At 41.5% G+C, this 21217-nt stretch overlaps 1 protein-coding gene and 2 pseudogenes across 3 annotated transcripts in view; 1 reads left to right on the forward strand and 2 right to left on the reverse strand.

Annotated features, from left to right (window-relative positions):
• SAE1 (SUMO1 activating enzyme subunit 1) overlaps nt 1–21217 on the reverse strand; it is a 71576-nt gene that overhangs the window by 18141 nt on the left and 32218 nt on the right. For all 3 annotated transcript variants that reach the window (XM_037819483.1, XM_037819484.1, XM_037819486.1), the window contains one exon: nt 19784–19889. In XM_037819483.1, coding sequence (XP_037675411.1) covers nt 19784–19889 — 106 coding nt within the window. The remainder of the gene's footprint in view (nt 1–19783; nt 19890–21217) is intronic.
• LOC119521336 lies at nt 3787–4241 on the forward strand (annotated as a pseudogene).
• Nucleotides 12070–13573, reverse strand: LOC119521337 (annotated as a pseudogene).

The raw sequence follows: 21217 nt of genomic DNA on the forward strand, positions 1-21217 counted from the left end.
ACAGCTGGGTTGAGGAAGATAGGGACATTTCATGGAGAAAGAACGTTCCTCCCAGGATCTGACAGAGGTGGAGGAAGCCACCATGGTTTTGGCTCTTTCGGCCTCTTATCATTCTTGACATCAAGTCCGTATTATTCCCCTGTTTACTTCACTCTCAAACATTTGCTGAGCACCTGCTCTCTACCCTACCTTGTATTGAGCTGTGCTGGGGACCCAGAAGTGACACACACAGCCCCAGGCCTGGCCTTGCATGCAGAGCTCACAATCCAGAGGGTACATTCACAACCCCTGCCTGTCCCCCTAGCCACATGGTACTTCGATCTCTTTCTCCAGAGAATTTCATCTCCAGGGCAGCCTCCCTTGAAGGCTTACTCTGAAATGCCTCTTTCTGAGCTCAAAGTCCTGGCAAAGCACTTTTTCGCTTCTCCATAAAACCTATTCTACGACATACCAGCTCGAAAAAGGGAATGAAAGTGTTCTCTCGTTATTTACATCTCATTCTCTTCCGAAAAGAATGTGCAGCAGCCAGATGAAAGTGGTTGAGGGTGGGGAAAGGAGAGTACTACTTCTCAGAAGTGACCTCAGAACTAGACTTTTGCCTATCAAATGAAAGACCGAGATTACTCACCTCAACTGAGCCAGAAGGCAGAGGGACAGGCTGTCAGAGGCAATGGGAGTGTGAACTTTCAGCAAACAATGAGGGAATGTGGTATTGAGGATCTTTAAAAAAGGTCATACCTCTTGATCAGTTAGTTATAAAGAATCTTTTACAAGGAAATTGAATTTTTTGTAAACTTGCACTTCAGTGTGATTTATACCATAGAAAAATCTGGAAATAATCTCATAGCCAATAATAGGATGGTGATATAAAATATAAAGTATGATACACTGATAGAATAGAATATAGTGCAGCTATTAAAATTATGTTTAAGGAGTTGTTGGTCCTTTTATTTTTGCTAAACTTAAGTAAAATTTTAAAAAGGATAAAATAACCTATATCAAGATGGACTCTGCTACATAAAAATAGTATGTATATTAATACAACAGAATGAGGTAGGTACAACTCAGAGGTGAGAAAACTGAGGCTCAGGGTCACAGTATCACACTGAACTCCAAAGCCACTGTACTTTTAACCACTATACATACTGCCTCCCTAGAAAAAGAGACAAGATAAGAAGACATGCTAATTGAAAATAAATAATCACTTCTAATGGATTTGGTCCCCCTCACCCCATCCCAGAACCAGCCTTTCAGATTCCTAGTCCAGGCCAAACATTCTATTCTTCCCTTAAAAAATGTCAAGTGATTCCTCAGCTTGACTTTCACCTTTTAAGTGGAACATTCAGACTAGTATGAAAAAGCTGTACTTTACAAAAAGAGGACCAAAATAAAGAGCAGAGGCAAATATGTAGAGGACAATTCTGAAGTCCCACAGAACCCTGCTGCATGGCCCTTATCTGTCAGCTTTGCCAACCCTGCCCTCTCCCTTCTCCTCACGAGATACTCTGACAGAGCCTCTACTTCTAGACCCACCCTGCCTGGTCACAAGCAACAGGGAGAGAGGGTCTTTTCTCCAGCCCAGCACTTGAGTGGCACATGACCTTGACTCTGGGCATCTGCTGCTCTCCGCCAACCGCTCTTGCCGAGGGAAGATGGCACAGGACATTCCCGTGACTGTTGTCTGACAGTCAGAGAAAAGATGTGAGGCTTTAAACAAGAATTGCAGCTGGGCCTTGGGGCCCACCAGCAGCTCAAACAGGCTAATGAGGGGGTGGGGGAGATGTGGGGCTGCAAAGAAAGAAACCAAATTGTCACAGCAAGGCAGGTTGCTGATAATGTTGCCAATTATTGCAGTCTGGTCCTGGCGGGCCTCAGTTTCCCATCTGCAAAAGTGGAATAAGACAATAATGTCACAGGCTCTTGTGGAGTTCAGATAAAGTAATGGACACAATATTATTAATAGTGCTAATAATTAGAGCCTGATTGGGTACTTTCAAAGACGCTCTATCAGGTAACACTTAAATGCAAGGCTATAGGGGTGATAGCCTTGGTCCCAATTCTGACCCTTAACGCTAGGTTCGGGGACCCTGCACAATTGCCTTCCCCTCTCTAAGCCTCAATTCCCTCGTGTGAAAATGGAATAATACCTGTTATCATGAGGGTACTGTGAAGATTAATGTGATCATGATGCATGTAAAGTGTGTAACAAGCAATTATTACTGCACTATGTGCCAGGCCTTCATTCATTCCCGATGAAAACCCTCTGAGGTGGACATGGTGCTATGCCCATTTTCCAGGCCACCAACCAGTCTGTTCCCTGGCCACCTCTCTCCTTTGCTGGTTAAACACTGTGACCCTCAACTGCAACTGTGGGTCGCCCTCTGCCCTTCCCCTCACCTCTTTTCTCTCTGCATGGCTGTGTCTGCTTCCTTTCGGAATGACTGTGGTCTCTGCGTTCTTACCACTGATAAGGCAGTGGTGTGCACGCACACACACACACAAACCACTGCTTTTTTTCTTACCCCCTATAAATTATTTTTAAACATCGTGGTCATGACAGCACAAATCAACAAGTACTCAGCTGCTGCCCCATTATCAGAACCCATTTCCCTGTGGCTGTCTCCTCCTCAGCAGTTCCTGTCATTGCTGGACCCCCAACACCCGCTGGGGAACTCCGTACCCAAGTAGTAATGGCTGCCTCCAGCGTGGGCTGCAAAGGTAAGTTTGCAAAATAAGAAGTTCCTTCTGAAGAGAACTGAGCACCAAATCAAGTTGGGGTTTCAAGACAAAGCCATTTACAAACCATGAAACAGGGAAGATGGGGTGTGATGGGGGTGGAGAATTAAGGAAGGAGGAACCAAAGATAATCAAGTTCTCTACAGTCTTTCTGCAAAGATAAAAAAGTGAAAGCAATTCAAGTATCCATTATAAGGAACCAGGCAAAAGAACCCATGCACTTAGATGAAGAAAAATGAGATACATGTATTAAAAAGTTCTGAAAGAATACAAGAAATAGTAGTTTCCTCTGAGGTATATGAATATTTTACTAGGAGACTGTCTTACTTTTAAAATTAAAAAAAAAAAGGGAGAAAATCTAACTATTTCTAAGGCTCTCCTACACATCATAGGGAGTAGAAGATTCTCACCCTCCACCCCCATTTTGATATGAAAAAGCAGAGGTCATGAAAAGTGAAGTGACTTGCACAAGGCCAGGAAGGATATGGTAGAGCTGGGACTTGAACTTATTCCTTCTGATTCCAAACTTGGAGACTTCAAGGTTTTGAGCTTAAGTAAATGAGAAGGTTCTACTAGCAGGAGGAAACAGACATGATCTGCTGACTCGTTTAGCTAGGTTTATGAACCGAGAACAATCAGCTGTCTTAGAAAAGACCACTAAATCCCCCATGGAGGCCCTGAGGTCTGCACTCGCCAGCTTCTAGAAGAGACATCAGCTGCTGGTTATCAGTGCACTCTTGCTCCCTGGATACCGACAGCTAAAGGAGAGTGGAAGTACTCCCCAGTTGTTTGGATACTTTAAGCACTGTGTTGCAACCAAGCCTGGGGCACAACTGGGTAAAGGCCAAAGACCAACTATTCAGACTAACACCTATCTAGATGGCTTCTCGGGCCTAAATTAAATCAATGGAGCCACAGGTTAAAAATGGGTCAGATTATCCAAACTTGAGCAGGTAGCCAAAGCAATCACCCACATTTACAAGCCCCTACTCTGCGTTGGGTGTGTGCTGGACAGTCAAGAACTGAGGGCGGAAGTCGGGATCTGACAAGATGGCCGGGCTGCCCTGCAGGATTATCAAGGAAACCCAGTGTTTGCTGGCAGAACCAGTTCCCGGTATTAAAGCAGAACCAGATGAAAGCAATGCCCATTATTTTCATGTGGTCATTGCTGGCCCCGAGGATTCCCCCTTTGAGGGGGGGTCTTTTAAACTTTATTCCTTCCAGAAGAATGCCCAATAGCAGCCCCTGAAGTCCGTTTCATGACCAAAATATATCACCCTAACGTAGACAAGTTGGGAAGAATATGTTTAGATATTTTGAAAGATAAGTGGTCCCCAGCACTGCAGATCTGCACAGTTCTGCTATCGATCGAAGCTTTGTTAAGTGCTTCCAATCCAGATGATCCATTAGCAAATGATGTAGCGGAGCGGTGGAAGACCAACGAAGCCCAAGCCATAGAAACACCGAGAGCATGGACTAGGCTATATGCCATGAATAATATTTAAATCGATCTGATCATCAAGAGTGCATCACTTCTCCTGTTCTGCCAAGACTTCTTCCTTGTTTGTTTGCATTTAATGGACACAGTCTTAGAAATATTACAGCATAAAAGCCCAGACATCTTCAGTCCTTTGGTGATTAAATGCACATTAGCAAATCTGTGTCTTGTCCTGATTCACTGTTGTAAAGCATGAGCAGAGGCTAGAAGTATCATCCGGATTGTTGCAAAATGTGGAAAAGCAGTGGCCCCCTCCTGCTTTTATTCATTTTCCCCATCATGGTTTAAGTATAAAGCACTGTGAATGAAGGTAGTTGTCAGGGTTAGCTGCAGGCGTGCGGGTGTTTTTCTTTATTTTATTTTTATTTTTGAGGAGGGAGGTAGTTTTATTTTAATTTTATGAGCTTCTCTCCCCCCCCTCCTTTTTATGGTGATCTAATTAAAGGCATTGGTTAAAAGCAGCTAACCAGTTCTTTAGAATATACCCTCTAGCCAAGTCTAACTTTATTTTAACGCTGTAGATGGACAAGCTTGATTGTTTGAACCAAAATGGGAACATTAAACAAACATCACAGCCCTCACTAATAACATTGTGACTTTGCTGTCAAGTGTAGAATCCTCCCTTCAAAAAAGAAGCTTGTGACCACATTGTATAGCTTGTCTGGAAACTTCTGTAAATCTTATGTTTTAGTAAAATATTTTTTGTTATTCTTAAAAAAACAAAACAAAACAAAAAACTGAGGGAGCCTATGACCCTGCCCTTGAGTTAGCTCTATTGTCCAAAGGGTGTGATGGGATTACAGAAGGAAACCTAATTCAGACATGGCGAGGTGGAGTTAGGTTCCTGGAGGTAATATCAGAGCTGAGCCAGGAGGATAAATGGGAAGGACTGAAGCAGAGTATTTCAGGCAGAAGGAATGTGTGCAGAAACAAGGGGGTGACAGCATGGAGTGAAAAACATCTGACAGACAGTAGTTCAGTATGCTAGAGGGTAGGGTTCAAGGAGGGCAGAAGGGAGTGGAAAGCAGAAAAAGGAGCCAGCAAGCCCCAGGTCTGCAATGCCAACCCAGGAAGCATGACTTGTGTCCTGGAGGCAAAAGAAAATCATGGAAGCATTTTTAAGATACATCAGTCCAGTGACCAGTAAGAAAAATAGATTAGGAGATCTAAAGGCAAAGAGGCCCACTAGAAGGCTGGTAGGGAGGCAGCCCTATGGGAGAAGTCATCCATCATAAGAAGGAGGAGAACAGGGGGTGTCCAAGTTAAACTCTGTTCCCTAGAGAGCCACACAGAGCACATGTCTAGGGACAAGTTCTTCGAATGGGTTGGAACAAAACTAACAGTTCAACTTAGAACACTAATTTCTACAGACTCATTTTGCCTCTGAGTGCACACACAAAAACAGAGCAGCCAGGCAGCCATAGGCACATCCCATAGCTTATCTTTAATGAACCCCCCTCCCCACCCCCATCAAAGAGAAGCTCAGCAGGGTGAATTGACTTAACCAAGGCCCCTGGTCTGTCTAAGCATGTCCTTTGTCCCTACCAAGCATGTCCTTTTCCCCTAGGGTACCTCACCTTCCAGCCACCATTTGTATTCCTAGTAAGGTTCTGCCTAGCGCTCCGGACAAAAGCTGAAGGTTTGTTTGCAGTTGACACTGTTAATTATTTATGTGCAAATACACCCCCTACAGTCTGCTTAACCCTGCTTCTTGGTGGAAGAAATTCTTTCTGCAGACCAAGTGCCCAAACTGCAGCCCATCCCAGCCTTGCTCAGAATGACCCTCAGCCAGCAGTGGGGTGGTCCTTACTATCTCCCACCTGATTCAAGGCTTTGTAGTTTTCACTCATGAGGGGTGCTATTTCTCCCACAGGAGTGGGTCCTAGAGGCTTTGAAATTCTGGGGGAACCTTTATCTCCCTTCCAGAGGCAAATGTACATAAGTAGATCCAGATTAAGAACTCCTGTCTTACCAGTGTTAAAAAAAACCACAATTCATTGATTCTCTTATTCTTGTCCCTGTGAATTAATACCCTTGTACTTTTGAGAAAAAAATCTGTTGAAACTTCAAGTATGCACTGATAGGGTAAGTTTCAAAATTATTTTCTATTTCAAACAGCTAAAAAGCACATTAAAAGATGTTCATCTTCACAAGCTATTAAGGAAATGCAAATCAAAACCACAATGAGATATCATCACACACCCGTAAGAATGGCTCCATTAAACAAATAGGAAACTATAAATGCTGGAAAGGATATGGAGAAACTGGAACTCTTATTCACTGCTGATGGGAATGTACAATGGTACAACCATTGTGGAAGACATTTTGGTGGTTTCTCAGAAAACTGGATATCGAGTTACTCTATGATCCAGGAATTCCACTTCTTGGTATATATCCAGACTATGTGAAAGCAGTGACATGAACAGACATTTGCACACCAACGTTCTGCTTAACCCTACTTCTTGGTGGAGGAAATTCTTTCTGCAGATCAACTGCCCGAATTGGAGCCCATCCCAGCCTTGTTCACAGAGGCATTGTTCACAACTAACAAGGGATGGAAACAATCCAAGTGCCCATCAATAGAAGAGCAGATAAACAAAATGTGGTATATAAACACAATGGAATACTACGCAGCAGTAATAAGGAACAAGGTTCTGAAACATATGGCAACATGGATAAACCTTGAAGATACAATGCTGAGTGAAATAAGTCAGACACAAAAGCAGAGATTATTAAATATTAGCACTTCTATGAACCCCATGCACAATGAAAAATCAGTCTTATAATGCAGAATATAGGAAAACTAGAGACAGACAGAAGGGGGAATGATTACCTAATATGTACAGATATGTTACTGAGGGTGAACTTAAAGGTATGGAAATGGATAGAGGTGATGCTAGTTAGTTAATGGGATTATAAGTATCAGGGCTGCACTGAAGGCGAACATGACTGAAAGGGATTTGTTTAAAGGTATATATCCTACAGATTAGCACTACAAATATAAATAAATACTTGCATGATCTATTTCTAAGGTTTGACACTTCTCAAAGTGTTAACAGAATGTTATATGGGAAAAACTACCCATTGCATACTACAGACTATATTTAACACAAATACCTTACTAGTACCACACTAATACTAGGAACAAATAATTGGGGCTGTTAAGAGCTTTGGGGTGTTTGAGGTTATGATAATTGTTTAAAATTGAGAGTGATGATGATAGTACAATAAGTGAAGATAATGTGAGACACTGATTGTTTACCTTGGACAGACATGAATTTAGGAACCCCCTACTTAATAAGTTAAGCGCTCAATCTTGAGGCTTGCTCTAGTGTGCCAGTTTGAATGTATTATGTCCCCCCCCAAACACCATTATCTTTGATGCAATCTTGTGTGGGCAGACATATTAGTGTTGACTAGACTGTAATTCTTTGAGTGTTTCCATGGAGACGTGACCCACCCAACTGTAGATGATAACTGACTGGATAGTTTCCAAGGAGGTGTGGCCCTGCCCATTCAGGGTAGGTCTTGATTGATTTACCGGAGTACTTTAAAAAGAGCCACACAGGCCTAAATGCTTGCTACAGCCAAGAGGGACACTTTGAAGAACATACAGGAGCTGCAGCTTACAGAGACATTTTGGAGCTGGCCTTTGAGAGCAGACTTCTGCTCCAGAGAAGCTAAGAGGGAACAAATGCCCCAAGAGCAACCAGGAGTGACATTTTTAAGGAGCTGCAGCCTAGAGAGGAACGTCCCGGGAGAAAGCCGTTTTGAAACCAGAACTCTGGAGCAGACACCAGCCACATGCCTCCCAGGGAATAGAGGTTTTCTGGACACCATTGGCCATCCTCCAGTGAAGGTAACCAATTGTTGATGCCTTACCTTGGACACTTTTTGGCCTTAAGACTATAACTTTGTAACCAAATAAACCCCCCTTATAAAAGCCGATCCATTTCCGGTGTTTTGCGAAAAGGCAGCATTAGCAAACCAGAACACTCTACTTAAGGCTGTAAAGAGGAGGCAAAGCCTACCTATAATTATGCCTAAGAACCACCTCCAGAGAAACTCTTTTGTTGCTCAGATGTGGCCGTTCTCTCTAAGCCCAACTCTGCAAATAAATTCATCACCTGGCCCCAACATGGTACAGGAATCCCAGGTGAGGTGAGTGAGTCTCCCTGGTGAGGTGGGGCAAGGATCCCAGGAATGAGCCTGGCATTGGCATCGAGGGATTGAGAATGCCATTTTGACCAAAAGGGGAAAAGAAAGGTAACAAAATAACATTTCAGTAGCTAAGAGATTACAAAGACTTGAGAGGATATTCCAAATGTGCACAGTATGCCAAGCCCTAACCAACAAAAGTCCCAAAAATACTAAAGAATACATCTAGGTCCCTGAGACTCTTTTATAAAAGTTTCATTCACCAAGTTTACTTTTCAAAAACTTAAATCCCCCAGAGTGTTCCTATGCCAGTAAGTCCCAAAACCCACAGGCCAGGGCCTCTCCAAGAACATCAACCAGGTGCATCCCCCTTCCCCGTAATGTTGACACCCCTTTTTAATACGAACAGGTTAGGGTGCTCACTGCTCAGATAACCCTCAAGACTGAGACAGTGATCAAATGTGAGAGGGACAGGACAGCAACTGAGAAGACAGGATTTAACAAAAGATTATGAATAGTGAATCTTTATATAAACATATATCTATATTTTTTAGTTTCTAGAGTACTAGAATAACTAGAAGGAAATAACTGACATGGTGGAACCATAACCAATAACATGCTTTGAAATTTGCTCTATAACTACTTGTTAAACTGTACTTCGAAAGTTACCACATTTCTGTATATATGTTATATTTCACAATAAGGAAATAACTGAAATTGTGGAAATGTAACCCATAACATTCTTTGAAATTTGCCAACTACTTGCTGACTTGTACTTTGAAAGTTATCAATTTTCTATATATGTTATATTTCACAAAAAAACGTAAAAAAAAAAAAAAATAAAACCCTAAAAAAATGATTTTGTATTTAAACGTTCTGGATTATGTATTCAATGGAATACATATGAAATTTGGAAGAAAAAATTTTGTTTACAAAAAACAAAAACTTGCTCCAGTTTTTTAACCTTGTGTACTTTTGAAATAAAATCAAGAAGGCAGTTTTCTGCCTCATAATTAAGGGAGAGGAAAAAAAAATACCCCTGACTAGCATTAAACAACCATTCCAAGGGCCCAAGAATGTCTTGAAGCCCTTTAAAGTATTATTTACCCATTCATCCAATATCTACATTTTTCCATGTGCTGAGGATTTGGGCTTTGCTTTTTTTTTTATTTTTTCATTTTTGGTTATTTTAAATTTTATTTTGGAATCATTTTAAACTTACAGAAAAACTGCAAAAATTATACACAGAATTCCTACATGATTTCACCTAAATTCCTCAAATGTTAACATCCTACCAAATTTGTTTTTATTGTTCTTTTCTATTTATATCTATATGTACACTTTCTTTCCCTGAATGATTTGAAAAAGTTGTACCTAAATACTTCAATATTCCCTACAAACAAGGACATCCTCTAACATAACCCCAAAAGAATTAAAAAGAAATTAACATTGGGAGAGATCTACACCATCTATTCTTATGACCTTTAACAAATTTTACCAATTGTTCAACTACTGTTCTTTAGAGCAACAGAAAAAAAGATTACTCTCCTATTCTAGAATCCAGTCCAGGATTACATGCTCCATATAGTTATCCTGTCTCTTTATTTTCCTTTCATCTGAAACAGTTTCTCAGTCTTTCATGACATTGTTGAAGAGTAGAGGCCATTTATTTTACAGATTGGTCCTCAATTTGCATATATCTATCATTTCCCCGTGGACAGACTCGAATTATGCCCTCTGGGCAGGGATTCCTGCAGGAGGGATGTTGGTCCTTCTCGGGGTGTCAGATCAGGAGGCACTAATCCACCTGCTCCATTCCTGGCAGGTTAGCTTTCATTTCTTGGGTGAAGTATTATCTACCAGGGTTCCTCAATGTTTCTCTTTGTAATTAATTAAAAAGTACCTTGTGGGGAGATACTCTGAAACTATATAACATCCTGTTTCTCAGCAAACTTCCTCCTACTACTTTTAGCACCCACTGATGACTCTTGCCTGGAACAATTTTATTACTGTGGTGAGGGCCAAATATCAATTTTTTCTCCATCCTTCCTTCTACATTTATTGGCTATAAAAAAGAGCTCTCCCTTCTCCCCAACTTATTCACTCATTTACCAATATGGACTCATGAGTTATTTTTAATATGGGTTAAACTAAACCTATTACTATCATTATTTATTTTGATCTTCAAATTACCCCAGATTTGATCAGTAGGAACCCTTTACAAGCTGGTTCCTCTGTCCTGACAAACCTCCATCATTCTTTGAGTGCTTCCTTACTTTCTGAAATAGTAAGAGATTCCATGCTCACCTGTAATTTTCCTACCCCTGCCCTGGAACCACCCATTTCTCCAAGGAGCCCTGGTTCCTTTTAGTGGAGAAAGAAATTAAGCAAATCAAGATCTGGACATTAGGTATGTTCATTGCTACTGGGGTGTTCTTGCTTCTAAGAGCTCTCAACAGAGAGCTAGAAAATATATACTTATAACTGCACATAAATACATAATGCACATATATGTCTATGCATTCATCCTGATTACTCTAATTCCCTCAGGGCCTTCCCACCTTCCATATTCACAGAAACCCCCTTTCCTAATTAAAGAAAATATAGCTTTCATTATCCACATTTGCCTATTTACTCACTCCTAGAATAAACAGCAAGTAGTTTCAGAATTGCTAACCATGCCACTGTGAAAAAGAAACCTACTAACCACGATTCAATATTTGTTTATATTATTTTATGTCTTTAGACTGGGGACATTTAGTCAAAATACCATGTTCAAGAGCTATTTGGGTTAGTTCCTTTTTTCCCTGCCTCAGGATAATTATGTTGCTCATTTTGAAATACAGTACTTAACATGTAAAAATAAAAATACAAATGAGCTATTGGAGGTTTTGACCTAGCATACAGGTTGCCTTTCTTCTATAGCATGTTGTCCCCCAAATCTGGATAATCCTTCAGAAACCTGGAGAGCTTTACAAAGCTAAGTGATAGATGGCAGGTATTCTGATTTAGTAAATCTGAGCTATGTCTAGGGAACCTGTGTTTTTCAAATACTCCCCGGGTGATGCTGGTATTCTTTCAAGTGGGGAACCTCACTGGCCTACAAGAATAAATGCCAAACACTTTAGTCTAAAAAAGAGGGCCCTAATGACCTCATCTTGGGCCAGTTCCCACCAAGCTCCAGTCACCCTATGGGCACGATCTTCGTACCCCTGGCCTTCTGCACATGCTGCCCCTCTGCCCACAAGACCCTCACCTCTCTTCGCCACCTGGCAAATATCTTGTTTGTTCTTTAAGATCCAGCTCAGACAGCTTCCTCTCGGTGAAGACTTCACAACTCCCCACAGATGTCCAGACCCTCCTCAGTTCTCAAGCTCCCCAAAGCATTTTTTTTTTTTTAAGAAAAAAAAAAAGAAGGCAATGATCCACTTCAGCTTTTTTACTTGTGTAGAAGCTGTAACAACTTCTCCAACTTATAAAGGGGCTGGGAAGTTACTTTCCTGGGAAAGAAATACACAGCCTGGTCCTGGCATTTTAGTACCCAGGAGAGCCGAAATAAGTCCACTGATCAAAACTCAATGCACAATTGTTTTTCCAAACTTGGTTTGTTTTGCAAAATCTTCATTTAAATTTAAATTCAAAGGATTAACATCCCCTGTTAATTGAGAGAAGGTAGCCATATCCTTCTGTGTGAAGGCCCTGCTGAGTTCAGCTCCATCTCCAGCTTTGACATGCATATGCTGAAGGTGCTGCCTTCTCTGCACCAGTTGGTTCAGACAGATTCTCTTCTGAAGCCCACCCCACCAAACGTGGCAGCTAGAAATTCCTGGAAACATCTTCAACACTTCATATTCCATCAACGAGGGCTTTTAGCCTGCTTCAGTCTGCAAACATCATGCTGGCACCAAAAGTAATTTTGAGAATGGAGGAATGTTTCTGAAACTTAAGATTCATTCAATCCAATACTAGTTCCCTACTATTACTAGACAATGCAAGAAGAAATGAAGAAAAATGAATCACTCTGAAAGCACATTTTTTGCCTTTATAGGATCCTAACAGGGTCAAAGAGCTCCACAATTTGACAAGACCACTGCTACATATTCTCAAGATGGCTGACAAGGTCTTCACTTCATATTTTAGGATATCCAAAGGCAAGGCAGCATCAACCTCCCCAAACAAATCTTCCAGGGCTGAAATAAGCAGCTGTTTGTGCAGCATGCAGTCCAACCCCACACTCTTGAAATTCTAGGCAAACTTTCATACAGTGAAGCTCAGAGAAATTTTTGTAAACTATTCTTTCATATGTGGTAGCTGAGGCTGGCAATTTTTCCATCGCTGATCATACCTGGCACGCGCATCCATGCATTATTAGCCCGGCCGACTGAACCCGCTCCTGTAGAGTAGCCGCTTTCCCATAAATTTTGCCTTACCTGCTTTCCATCGGCCTGGCCTGATACCTTCCCTGATTCGTGTTCACTGCTAGAATTTGTTAAGGCTTGGGGCTCCTAGCCAGCAGCCAAAGTCTGGGCACTGCAAAACTACATGTATGTTTATCCAGTTTGCTTTAGATTATTATGAAGTAACACAAACATATCGAAAAACAGAGAGAATAACACAACACAGCATTTCTGTAGCCCTCTGTTATAGCTCTCCTCACAACAAAGTAGAATTATTTATGTTTGCCTTTTCCAATGTCTATTCCAAAGAATATGGAGACTTATTCTTACTTATCTGATGATTCCCAGGCATGGGATCTGGCTCCTAGCAGGTGCTCAAAAAATATTTGGTCTAAGATTATTTTCAGCTTTAATTCTGTGGCTCAAAAGTGGCCTAAGTACTTTTCCACAATTCATCAGAACAGAGACTGAGAAAGTTAAGATTGCCAAGGATTCTCCGACAAGCTGTTCTCATCTTGAAATGAAGTCCATGTCTTACTGCTCTGGGCTAAACCTGCATGTTATTGCTCATGCTGGTAAATGAATGCTGTTTCCAAACTAGACCCGATATTTTTAGCACTCCTGTTATGATAAACTCACAGTAACCTCAAAAAGAGCAAATCAAAGTCAACTTTATGCCACAGGAAACCAGCTCATGCTTAATGTTTTGCAGCATGCCATGGGAGAATAATAAAAAGATGAGACCTTTTGCTCACAGACGACAAGGCCAACTCTCAAGACAGTGGAAAAATGCAGCAGGAAGTGTTCAGTCTGGCCGCTATCTTATTAAGTAAACTGGAAAAACACTCAATACTCAAACAAGGAAAACACACACAGACAGCAGGGCAGCTGCTTCACCGGAGGCTAGATTTGTGAATGGGGCTGTAAGAAATGTTTGTATGTGAGTGGCAGACCAGGACCAGGGAGATGGAATCAAAAGCCTAGCGGGTGTGGGCAGGCGGGCGAGACAACCCTGCAAGGACATCACTGGGCAGGCTGCACTCCTCCCTCTAGAGTGAAGCAAATGACCAGACAAGCAACAGCCAGTAATTCATAGCCCTCCTCCTCCAAAATTATTTATTGAGCACCTACTATGTGCTCCATTAGGCAACAGTAGGAAAAAAAGTTCCTTATGAGGTATTCTGGGACCACAGGTGAACACCAAAGCCAAGCACCCTTCCTCACAATGAATTCCTAAGGCATCATCAGATGTATCAGTCACATTCCTAGAAAGACTCTTGGGAATAAGTTCCAAAGACCAGGAAAAACTAAAAAAAAAACGTAAATGCCTCTCAAGATGGGGCTGGTCGTATATAAACATGATGGCACTTCCAAAGGAATACTACTTAAGGTTGCCATCAGGGTGAAGGAGGTCACTTTATATATGCTCCAAGATCATCTCTCCATATCCTTTAAGGCCATTAAGTTAAAAAGTGGGGGAGGGCACAAGTTGCCAAATGGTGTGTAACACTTGGGTTACACACACACACCCATGATTATTAATTATTAATTATTCTTCAAGAAGACACTCAAATTGTTAGCAGTAGTTTCCTCTGAAAATTGGGAGGGAGATTAGGGAAGGTTTAATGAAGAAAAATTACTTTTTATACCTTTGTCTATTGTTTAATTTTTTTACTCATGATTAATTTTCTAATAAAAATAAAATCCAAATTTTCTTGGAGGGGAAAAAAAAAGGAAAGGCTATCTGGGTCCAAATTCAGATAATCTTTGTGTCTAATACACATTTGAAGCAGAGTTTTCTGTAGTATGGTGGTGATCATGTTTCCCTAACATGCAAAGAATCTCTGATTTGAAATTTAGCAAAACCACTTAGGTTAGAGACAGTATATTATGGCAGTTAATGGCACAATCCATGGGTCAAGCAGACCTCACGGTGTAAATCCTGGCTTCCGTTTGTGAAACCAAATGTGTGACTCTGAGCAAGTCACAACTGTGCCCAACCTCCTTCACCTCTTAGGAAAATGGGATAACTATACCTCACAGGTGTAGTCACTTGCAGGGTTGCCATGAGACGATAATATGTCAAATGTTCAACCAGCAAATAGCATCAATACACGATAACCATTTTTCTGTGCCAGAAACGTGAACACAGCATTGCCTGAAGTTTACTACTCAACTTGGAGATTCCTCAAGGTCATTCATTCCACATCATGATATCTGAAGCCACTTTTTAATTACCTCAATTTCAGGTGTGTTTACCTTGCTACAATCCTTCCTGGTCCTACTCAACTGGTGATTGTAAAATGTTCTGAAGAGGGCCAAAGAGGAGAGCAAGACAGTTATGCACCTGGTTCTGATGCACAGTCATGCTCTCCGCGATCTCCTTCACCCTCTTGAGAGCTGAGGGAAGGATGTACTATTCCCCAGCAACCCTACAGGCCAGGAGTGGGAGCTCTGATCTGCACTCAGGACTGCTGGCCTCCAAAGCCTGTGCTTTTTTCCATGACACAGAACCACCACCACTCTTTATGGGCTGCACTTTTAGAGATCTGATTGGTAATCACATGCAGGCTGGTAGCTGAGAAAAATTTGATTCTAACTAAAATCAAATCTTAGGACTAACTGGAAGATATTCTGTTTGAATTTTTTAAAATGACTGATTTCTGGAAATTTTTAAAAGAAGTACACTCAAACTGGGTAAACTTTCTGGTATAAATTATACCTCAAAGAAGTTAACAGTATAACAATAAAACAAAGAAATATGGAAAATGCTGGGCACAAGAAGGAACTTATATTTTATTAGATTCACTGAATATTTAAAATAAGAGGAAACCCTGGAGACTGGCTAACTTGGTCCTACCATTTCACAGGTGAGGAGGCAAACTAACTTATCTGCCCAAGGTCACGGAGACTATTAGTGACAAACATATATAGCAGAAGACACATATGGCAAAAATCTTCACATGTGGAAGTGGCTATCTTGCTTAGATAAATCTAATGAGGTCAAATTACAGAAGAATGGCACCATTACATGAATGGCTGGGCAGAAAATCAAAAGAATTGTTTTTCTAAATATAAGAATAATGTGATTTATCTACAGAGAGCTTATCATTTACAAGCTGAGGGTTCTAAGCTGCTAACAGTGACCCAGGAAAGAGATGATGCGAGTCATTACCCTCTACTTCCGAAATCTACAGGTCCAACAGCAGTCCATGGAGTTAACTAAGTATGCATCAACAGGAAAACTTCTAGAAACAAACCAGGTCACACACTCATTGCTTTGGAACATTGCTCATAGTTCTAATTGCAACACCTCTGCAAAGACATACAAGAGCCCAGTAAGAACCAAGAGAGCAAAGAAATCATCAAGCATGTGCATACGGTACCAAATGCAAAGGCCCAGGAAAGATTATGGTGGATACCCCAAAAAAACAGGAAGAGCTCTGTGTGTCGTGTGAAAGAGCTAAAGCCTGAAAGAGATGGACGACTTGGGTCTTAGACCCAGGACTACCAGCAACTTGGCAACCATGGCAAATCACTTCCCTTCTAAGTCTGATTTTTATCATAAGGAGAAAGTTAGCCTAATTAGAATTGAAAAGCAAGTTCATTTTGAATACCAAGTCATAGAGTGACTTTTAGGCAGCACTGTTTAAAAGCTTCTGGGGCTATGGGACAAGGGGCACAACTGCTTAGCCAAGTCTGCCATAGGTGAGGGTTGGAATGGAAAGCACATATTTGCCTTCCTTGGGCTAGATGATATGTGAAGTTGCATCCTTCCTTTAAAATTTGTGACTATTAACCAATGAACATAGTTTTATAATCACCAAACCCAAATTCCTGAAACTTGAATTTGAAAAAACTAATCAGTACCATTTAAAAGAGAGAGATGGAGTATATTATCTAAAGTGTCATAGGCAGAAAATTAAACACAATAGGGCTAATGTTATAGTATCTACACTAGCAAAGAGTTAAGGGTAAAATGGCGTCAATCCCAAAACATTTACTAGTTAGAAGGCACACACGCCAAAAGAAGCACCAAACTTCATGGATTACAAGTTCCACAGCGCTTGCTCTGTGCTGAGGGCTTCACCTGTATAATTTCACCCAACCCCCAAAAGCCCTCCGAGGCAAGTGCTCTCACCACCCCCATCTTCTGAGGGAAATCTGAGGTGGAGAGAATCTAAATCCATCTAAAAAACTCAATAACATCCATCTAAAAAGCTAGCGAAGCAGGGAATGGAAGCCAGGTCTGTTTGAGTCCAAAGCTCCTGCAGCTGCCTGCCAGATGGGAGGGAATGTTAAAACTACTGCTCAACGACCTGTCCACAGCCCAGCCCCTTTAACCTGTGATGGTCCACAGCACCCAGATTAAATATACTTTTCCCCATGTTGTTTCCAGGGTATTAGCTTTGCCTCCTCAGCTCCATGATGGCTCCCGGAGGGCAGGGATGCCCCCTTTCATCTGTAAAATGACTGTACGGTAGCTATCTGCATGGATTCAATGAGCTAATACATGTAGAGTGCTGAGTGGAGCCTGGGAACTACTAGAATTTCAAATCTCACATATTAGACTTTAAAAAGACAGAAGTTGCTCAGGTCTAATTTCCTTTGCCACTTAAAATCTGCGTCCTCTTGGGCAAAACACTTAGTCTCTCTGGGTGTTCACTTCCTAATCTCAAAAAACCAAACTGGGAATAATTTCCACCCTATCTGCCATAAGGGCATTGTGATGATAAGAGGGATGACAAACATTTCTGGAAAGTGCAAGGGCTTAGAACAGGGTTTCTCAACCGCGGCACAACTGACAACTTGGGCCGGATATCTCTTTGTTGTGAAGGATTGTCCTGTGCACTGTAGAACATTTAGCAACCCCTGGCCTTTAACCACTAGATGCCAGTGATACCAGATCCCTAATTGTGACAACCAAAAATGTCTTCAGACATTGCCAAATGTCCTCTGTGGGGCAAAATCGCCCCAGGTTGACAGTTCAGGAACTTTTAACCTCAATTACAGTTGCTAAGCTCCAGAGCCCACAGCCATGAGTGCTTCCCAGGGAAGTGGAGAGGTGCTTAGCAGCCTATAACCGGACACTCAGCCCCATGGAGAACTGACTCTTGACGCTCACCATAAGGCCTCCAGAAACAAAACTTTCAGAAGTAGACTTCTGCCTCCTTAGATTCTATGGATCAAGAAGATGACATCAGTTGTAGATAACTTTCTCCAAAGATTTTCTGATTCATGACCAGAAAAATGACTTATATCTGGACTTACATCTTATTATTTGTCTTATTACTTTCTTACTGTTCATGCTTTGCGTGGTTCAGGTATTACACTGTTAAAGCAGCCTAAAAACAATCGCTCTGGTTGAGAATCACTAAATTATGATACCCAAATACCAGGTAGTCCTTTTACAAGCAACAGTTGGAGCTACACCCAGAATCTCTGCAAATTAACAGCTACTATTTACTTGGGGTTTTCTGTGTGACAGGCTCTGAGCAATTAGCATCTCCCAAGTGACCTGGGTGCCACGCTCACACTCCACCCTGCACTGGAGGGGGCACTATTCTGACTCCAGCAGGCTCTTCCTTGCCTCCCCATCCCAGTCACTAAAAGGAGGTATTTTTCACTGAATCCTGCCATATGCACAAGCCTAATGCTCATTCCTGTTTAACCCACTTAACTATTTCTATTCAAATGGATAACACAATAGTTCACAGCTTTAAAATAAAAATAACTCACCCCGCCCAACTATCTACCCCCTCCCATGTCTTAACACCACTAATTAGTATGGGAAAAACTTCATTCATAGATCATGTAAAATAAATTTTAGCCTAGTCCAATCCTCTTATTTATTAGTTATTAAGGAAGTTTTATATATTTCCTTTTGTGACACTATATATAGTGCTTGGAGGAGGGGAAAGTGTTTTTATTAACTACTACTCATGGCTGCTATCCATCCTGACAGGTGGGAGTGGTAGTTCTGCATGGGAAGGAAGGAGTTCAACATGTGGGTTGTAGCTCTCAATTCAGCTCTGGGGAAAGGAGGGCTGAAAGACTGTCCAAATGTAACCAAATAATGCTTTGCAAATTTTCTAAATAAAAGTTACATCTCTCTATCTCAGAGCCTCCCTGGGAATGGATTTCATTAGGCAGAGGTATGAAGGCTCTGAGCACCTGGAGTGAGCACGCAGGGCCTGTGGCAAGAGGTGAGGGACTCTGGCATGCTGTGCAAATACTGTACCATGTGGGCTGTGACATGAAGAAAACGATGGGAAGTACCATCCCCAGAAGAACAAAATGTAAGAGTGATTTTTTTCTTCTCTATGCTTTTCTGCATTTCCTACAATAAATATGTATTATATTTTCAGTCATTAACAAACTGTAACCTTGAGAGCATGAGTAACCTTAACCTCTGTGTCTCGGTTTGTTTGTAAAACAGGGATACTAACTATATCTACCACATGGCTCATGTTAAACAACAAATGTTTGCAATTCTTAAAACAATATTTAAAAAGTAAAAGCGCCAGGCATAGGAAGAAAACCAGGAAGCTAACCAATCCTTAGCTAACAGCCCCTGAGCACCAGCAAGGACGGACTGAAAAATAGCTCATTAATATCAACAGGAAAGGAAAAAAACACCTTTCAGGAGCACAAGACTGGTTTTGAGACCAATAAAGAATTCTGAAGAGGGAAAGTGGTGAAGAGAAGTTGCTTGATTTATGACACTATTATCTCAGGCTCAACTTTAGAGGGCAATTCATTTCAACAACAAAAAAGCAAAAGTCGTTAAGAATCCAGAACTCAGATGGCGGCCTCATCACCATTCCCTCTGCTTTTCTCAAGTGGCCACTGAGAACCAGCAAATGAGGAGCATCTGCAGTTACATTCGACCTCAACTCAGGGCAAACGTCAAGAAAACATTTGGTGTCTACAACCACATCTGCAGGAAGAAAAGCACAAAGCCCTCACTGGGGAGGCTCTGTTTTGAGCTCACCTTGAAGGAGAAAGTAATCCGAAGTTGTGCGCTTCAGAGCTGCTTTTGCTTTGTCACTGCTCCAGTCAACCTCCAGAGCTTCTTTAACTGGACAGAAGACCACTTTCTGTTGATAAAAGGGGGAAAAGGCAAAATTGCTTAGGGACAGAATATGTTGGCTTCATATCACACGCAGGAGCTCTTCTCCATCTCAGATAAATTTCATTAAAAGAAATCGAAACCCAATCAAATCCAATAAGCATTTACTGAGCACATGCCGTGTGCTCCTCTGGGCACTGGGGACACAGAGATGAGGAAGACATTCTCCCTGGGCTGAAGGAAGACAGCAAAGCTCCTGAAGACCTAGTTCCATTCTGACTCTTTAACTCTGGCCAGAGCTTTGCTACAGGAATGCTTGCCCAAGTAAGCAAGAATGTGTGTCTAAGGATATTCAATAAAACCTTCTCTGTAACAGCAAACAAAAAACTAAATGTCTATTAGGGAAGGAATGGCTTAATTGATGATGACTGATGACAATCATTATAAATAAGACCAGGAAAACATTACCCAGGGGGGGTCAGAACAAAAGCTCCAGGCTATAGTAGGAGGAAGCATGGCTGAAACCTTTTAAATGGAATCAAATTATCTTTAAAAAGGTGATGCTATATATTTGATTTTGAAACAGCAATATTTGTTTTCTAATTTTATAATAAGTAGGTATCCTATGTACACCTCCCAAAAGGTTAGAAAATAAAAATACAAACAAGAAAATGGTTTTCTTACCCTTCCTGAACAATTCCATTCAAAAGCCATTAACTGGGGCAGAGAAAAGAGAGTGTACCAGGGGATGCCTGGTCTGGCCAGAGGGGTCAGAGCAGAGTGAGGCAGGTAGGGCACCCCCATGGGGCCAAAAGGAGACTAATTACACCCAAGGCTTGATGCAACAAGTAAATACATTGAAAATGTAAGAAGTCTGCTTCCTATCAGAGAAGAGAATTCAAAATATGCAAAGGAGAAAGCCAGAATGAACCCTGTGGTGGTAGATAATTGGTGTGAACTCATTATTTTCAATATTTACATATAGAAAAGAAATAAGCGCAGGTGTAAAGGGCCGGGTGTGTGTGCACCTACAGATATTAACTTGTCATGGCCACTGCGAGGGTGGAAAAGCAATAGCACCCTGGCTGCAATGAGCACACCTAGTCCCGAGATCTTGGCCTCTAACCACCATTCCTCACTTAAAGAAAGTGAAATTACCTTTTGAAGAAATTCCTGATTTCAAAATTGGGGCAAGAAGAATACAAGAGGAGCCTGGGATGTCTTACTGTGCCAGAAAGTAAAGAAATGCTCAAAGAATGATGGGGGCATGCCAAGAGGAAACAGGAGCCAGCCTGAAGGGGATCCCATTGGTCAATCTGGGACTATATAAGGATAAAAGTAAGTAACTGTAGTAAC

The sequence above is a fragment of the Choloepus didactylus genome, chromosome 27 (genome assembly GCF_015220235.1).
Source record: "Choloepus didactylus isolate mChoDid1 chromosome 27, mChoDid1.pri, whole genome shotgun sequence".
NCBI classification, from domain to species: Eukaryota; Metazoa; Chordata; class Mammalia; order Pilosa; family Megalonychidae; genus Choloepus; species Choloepus didactylus.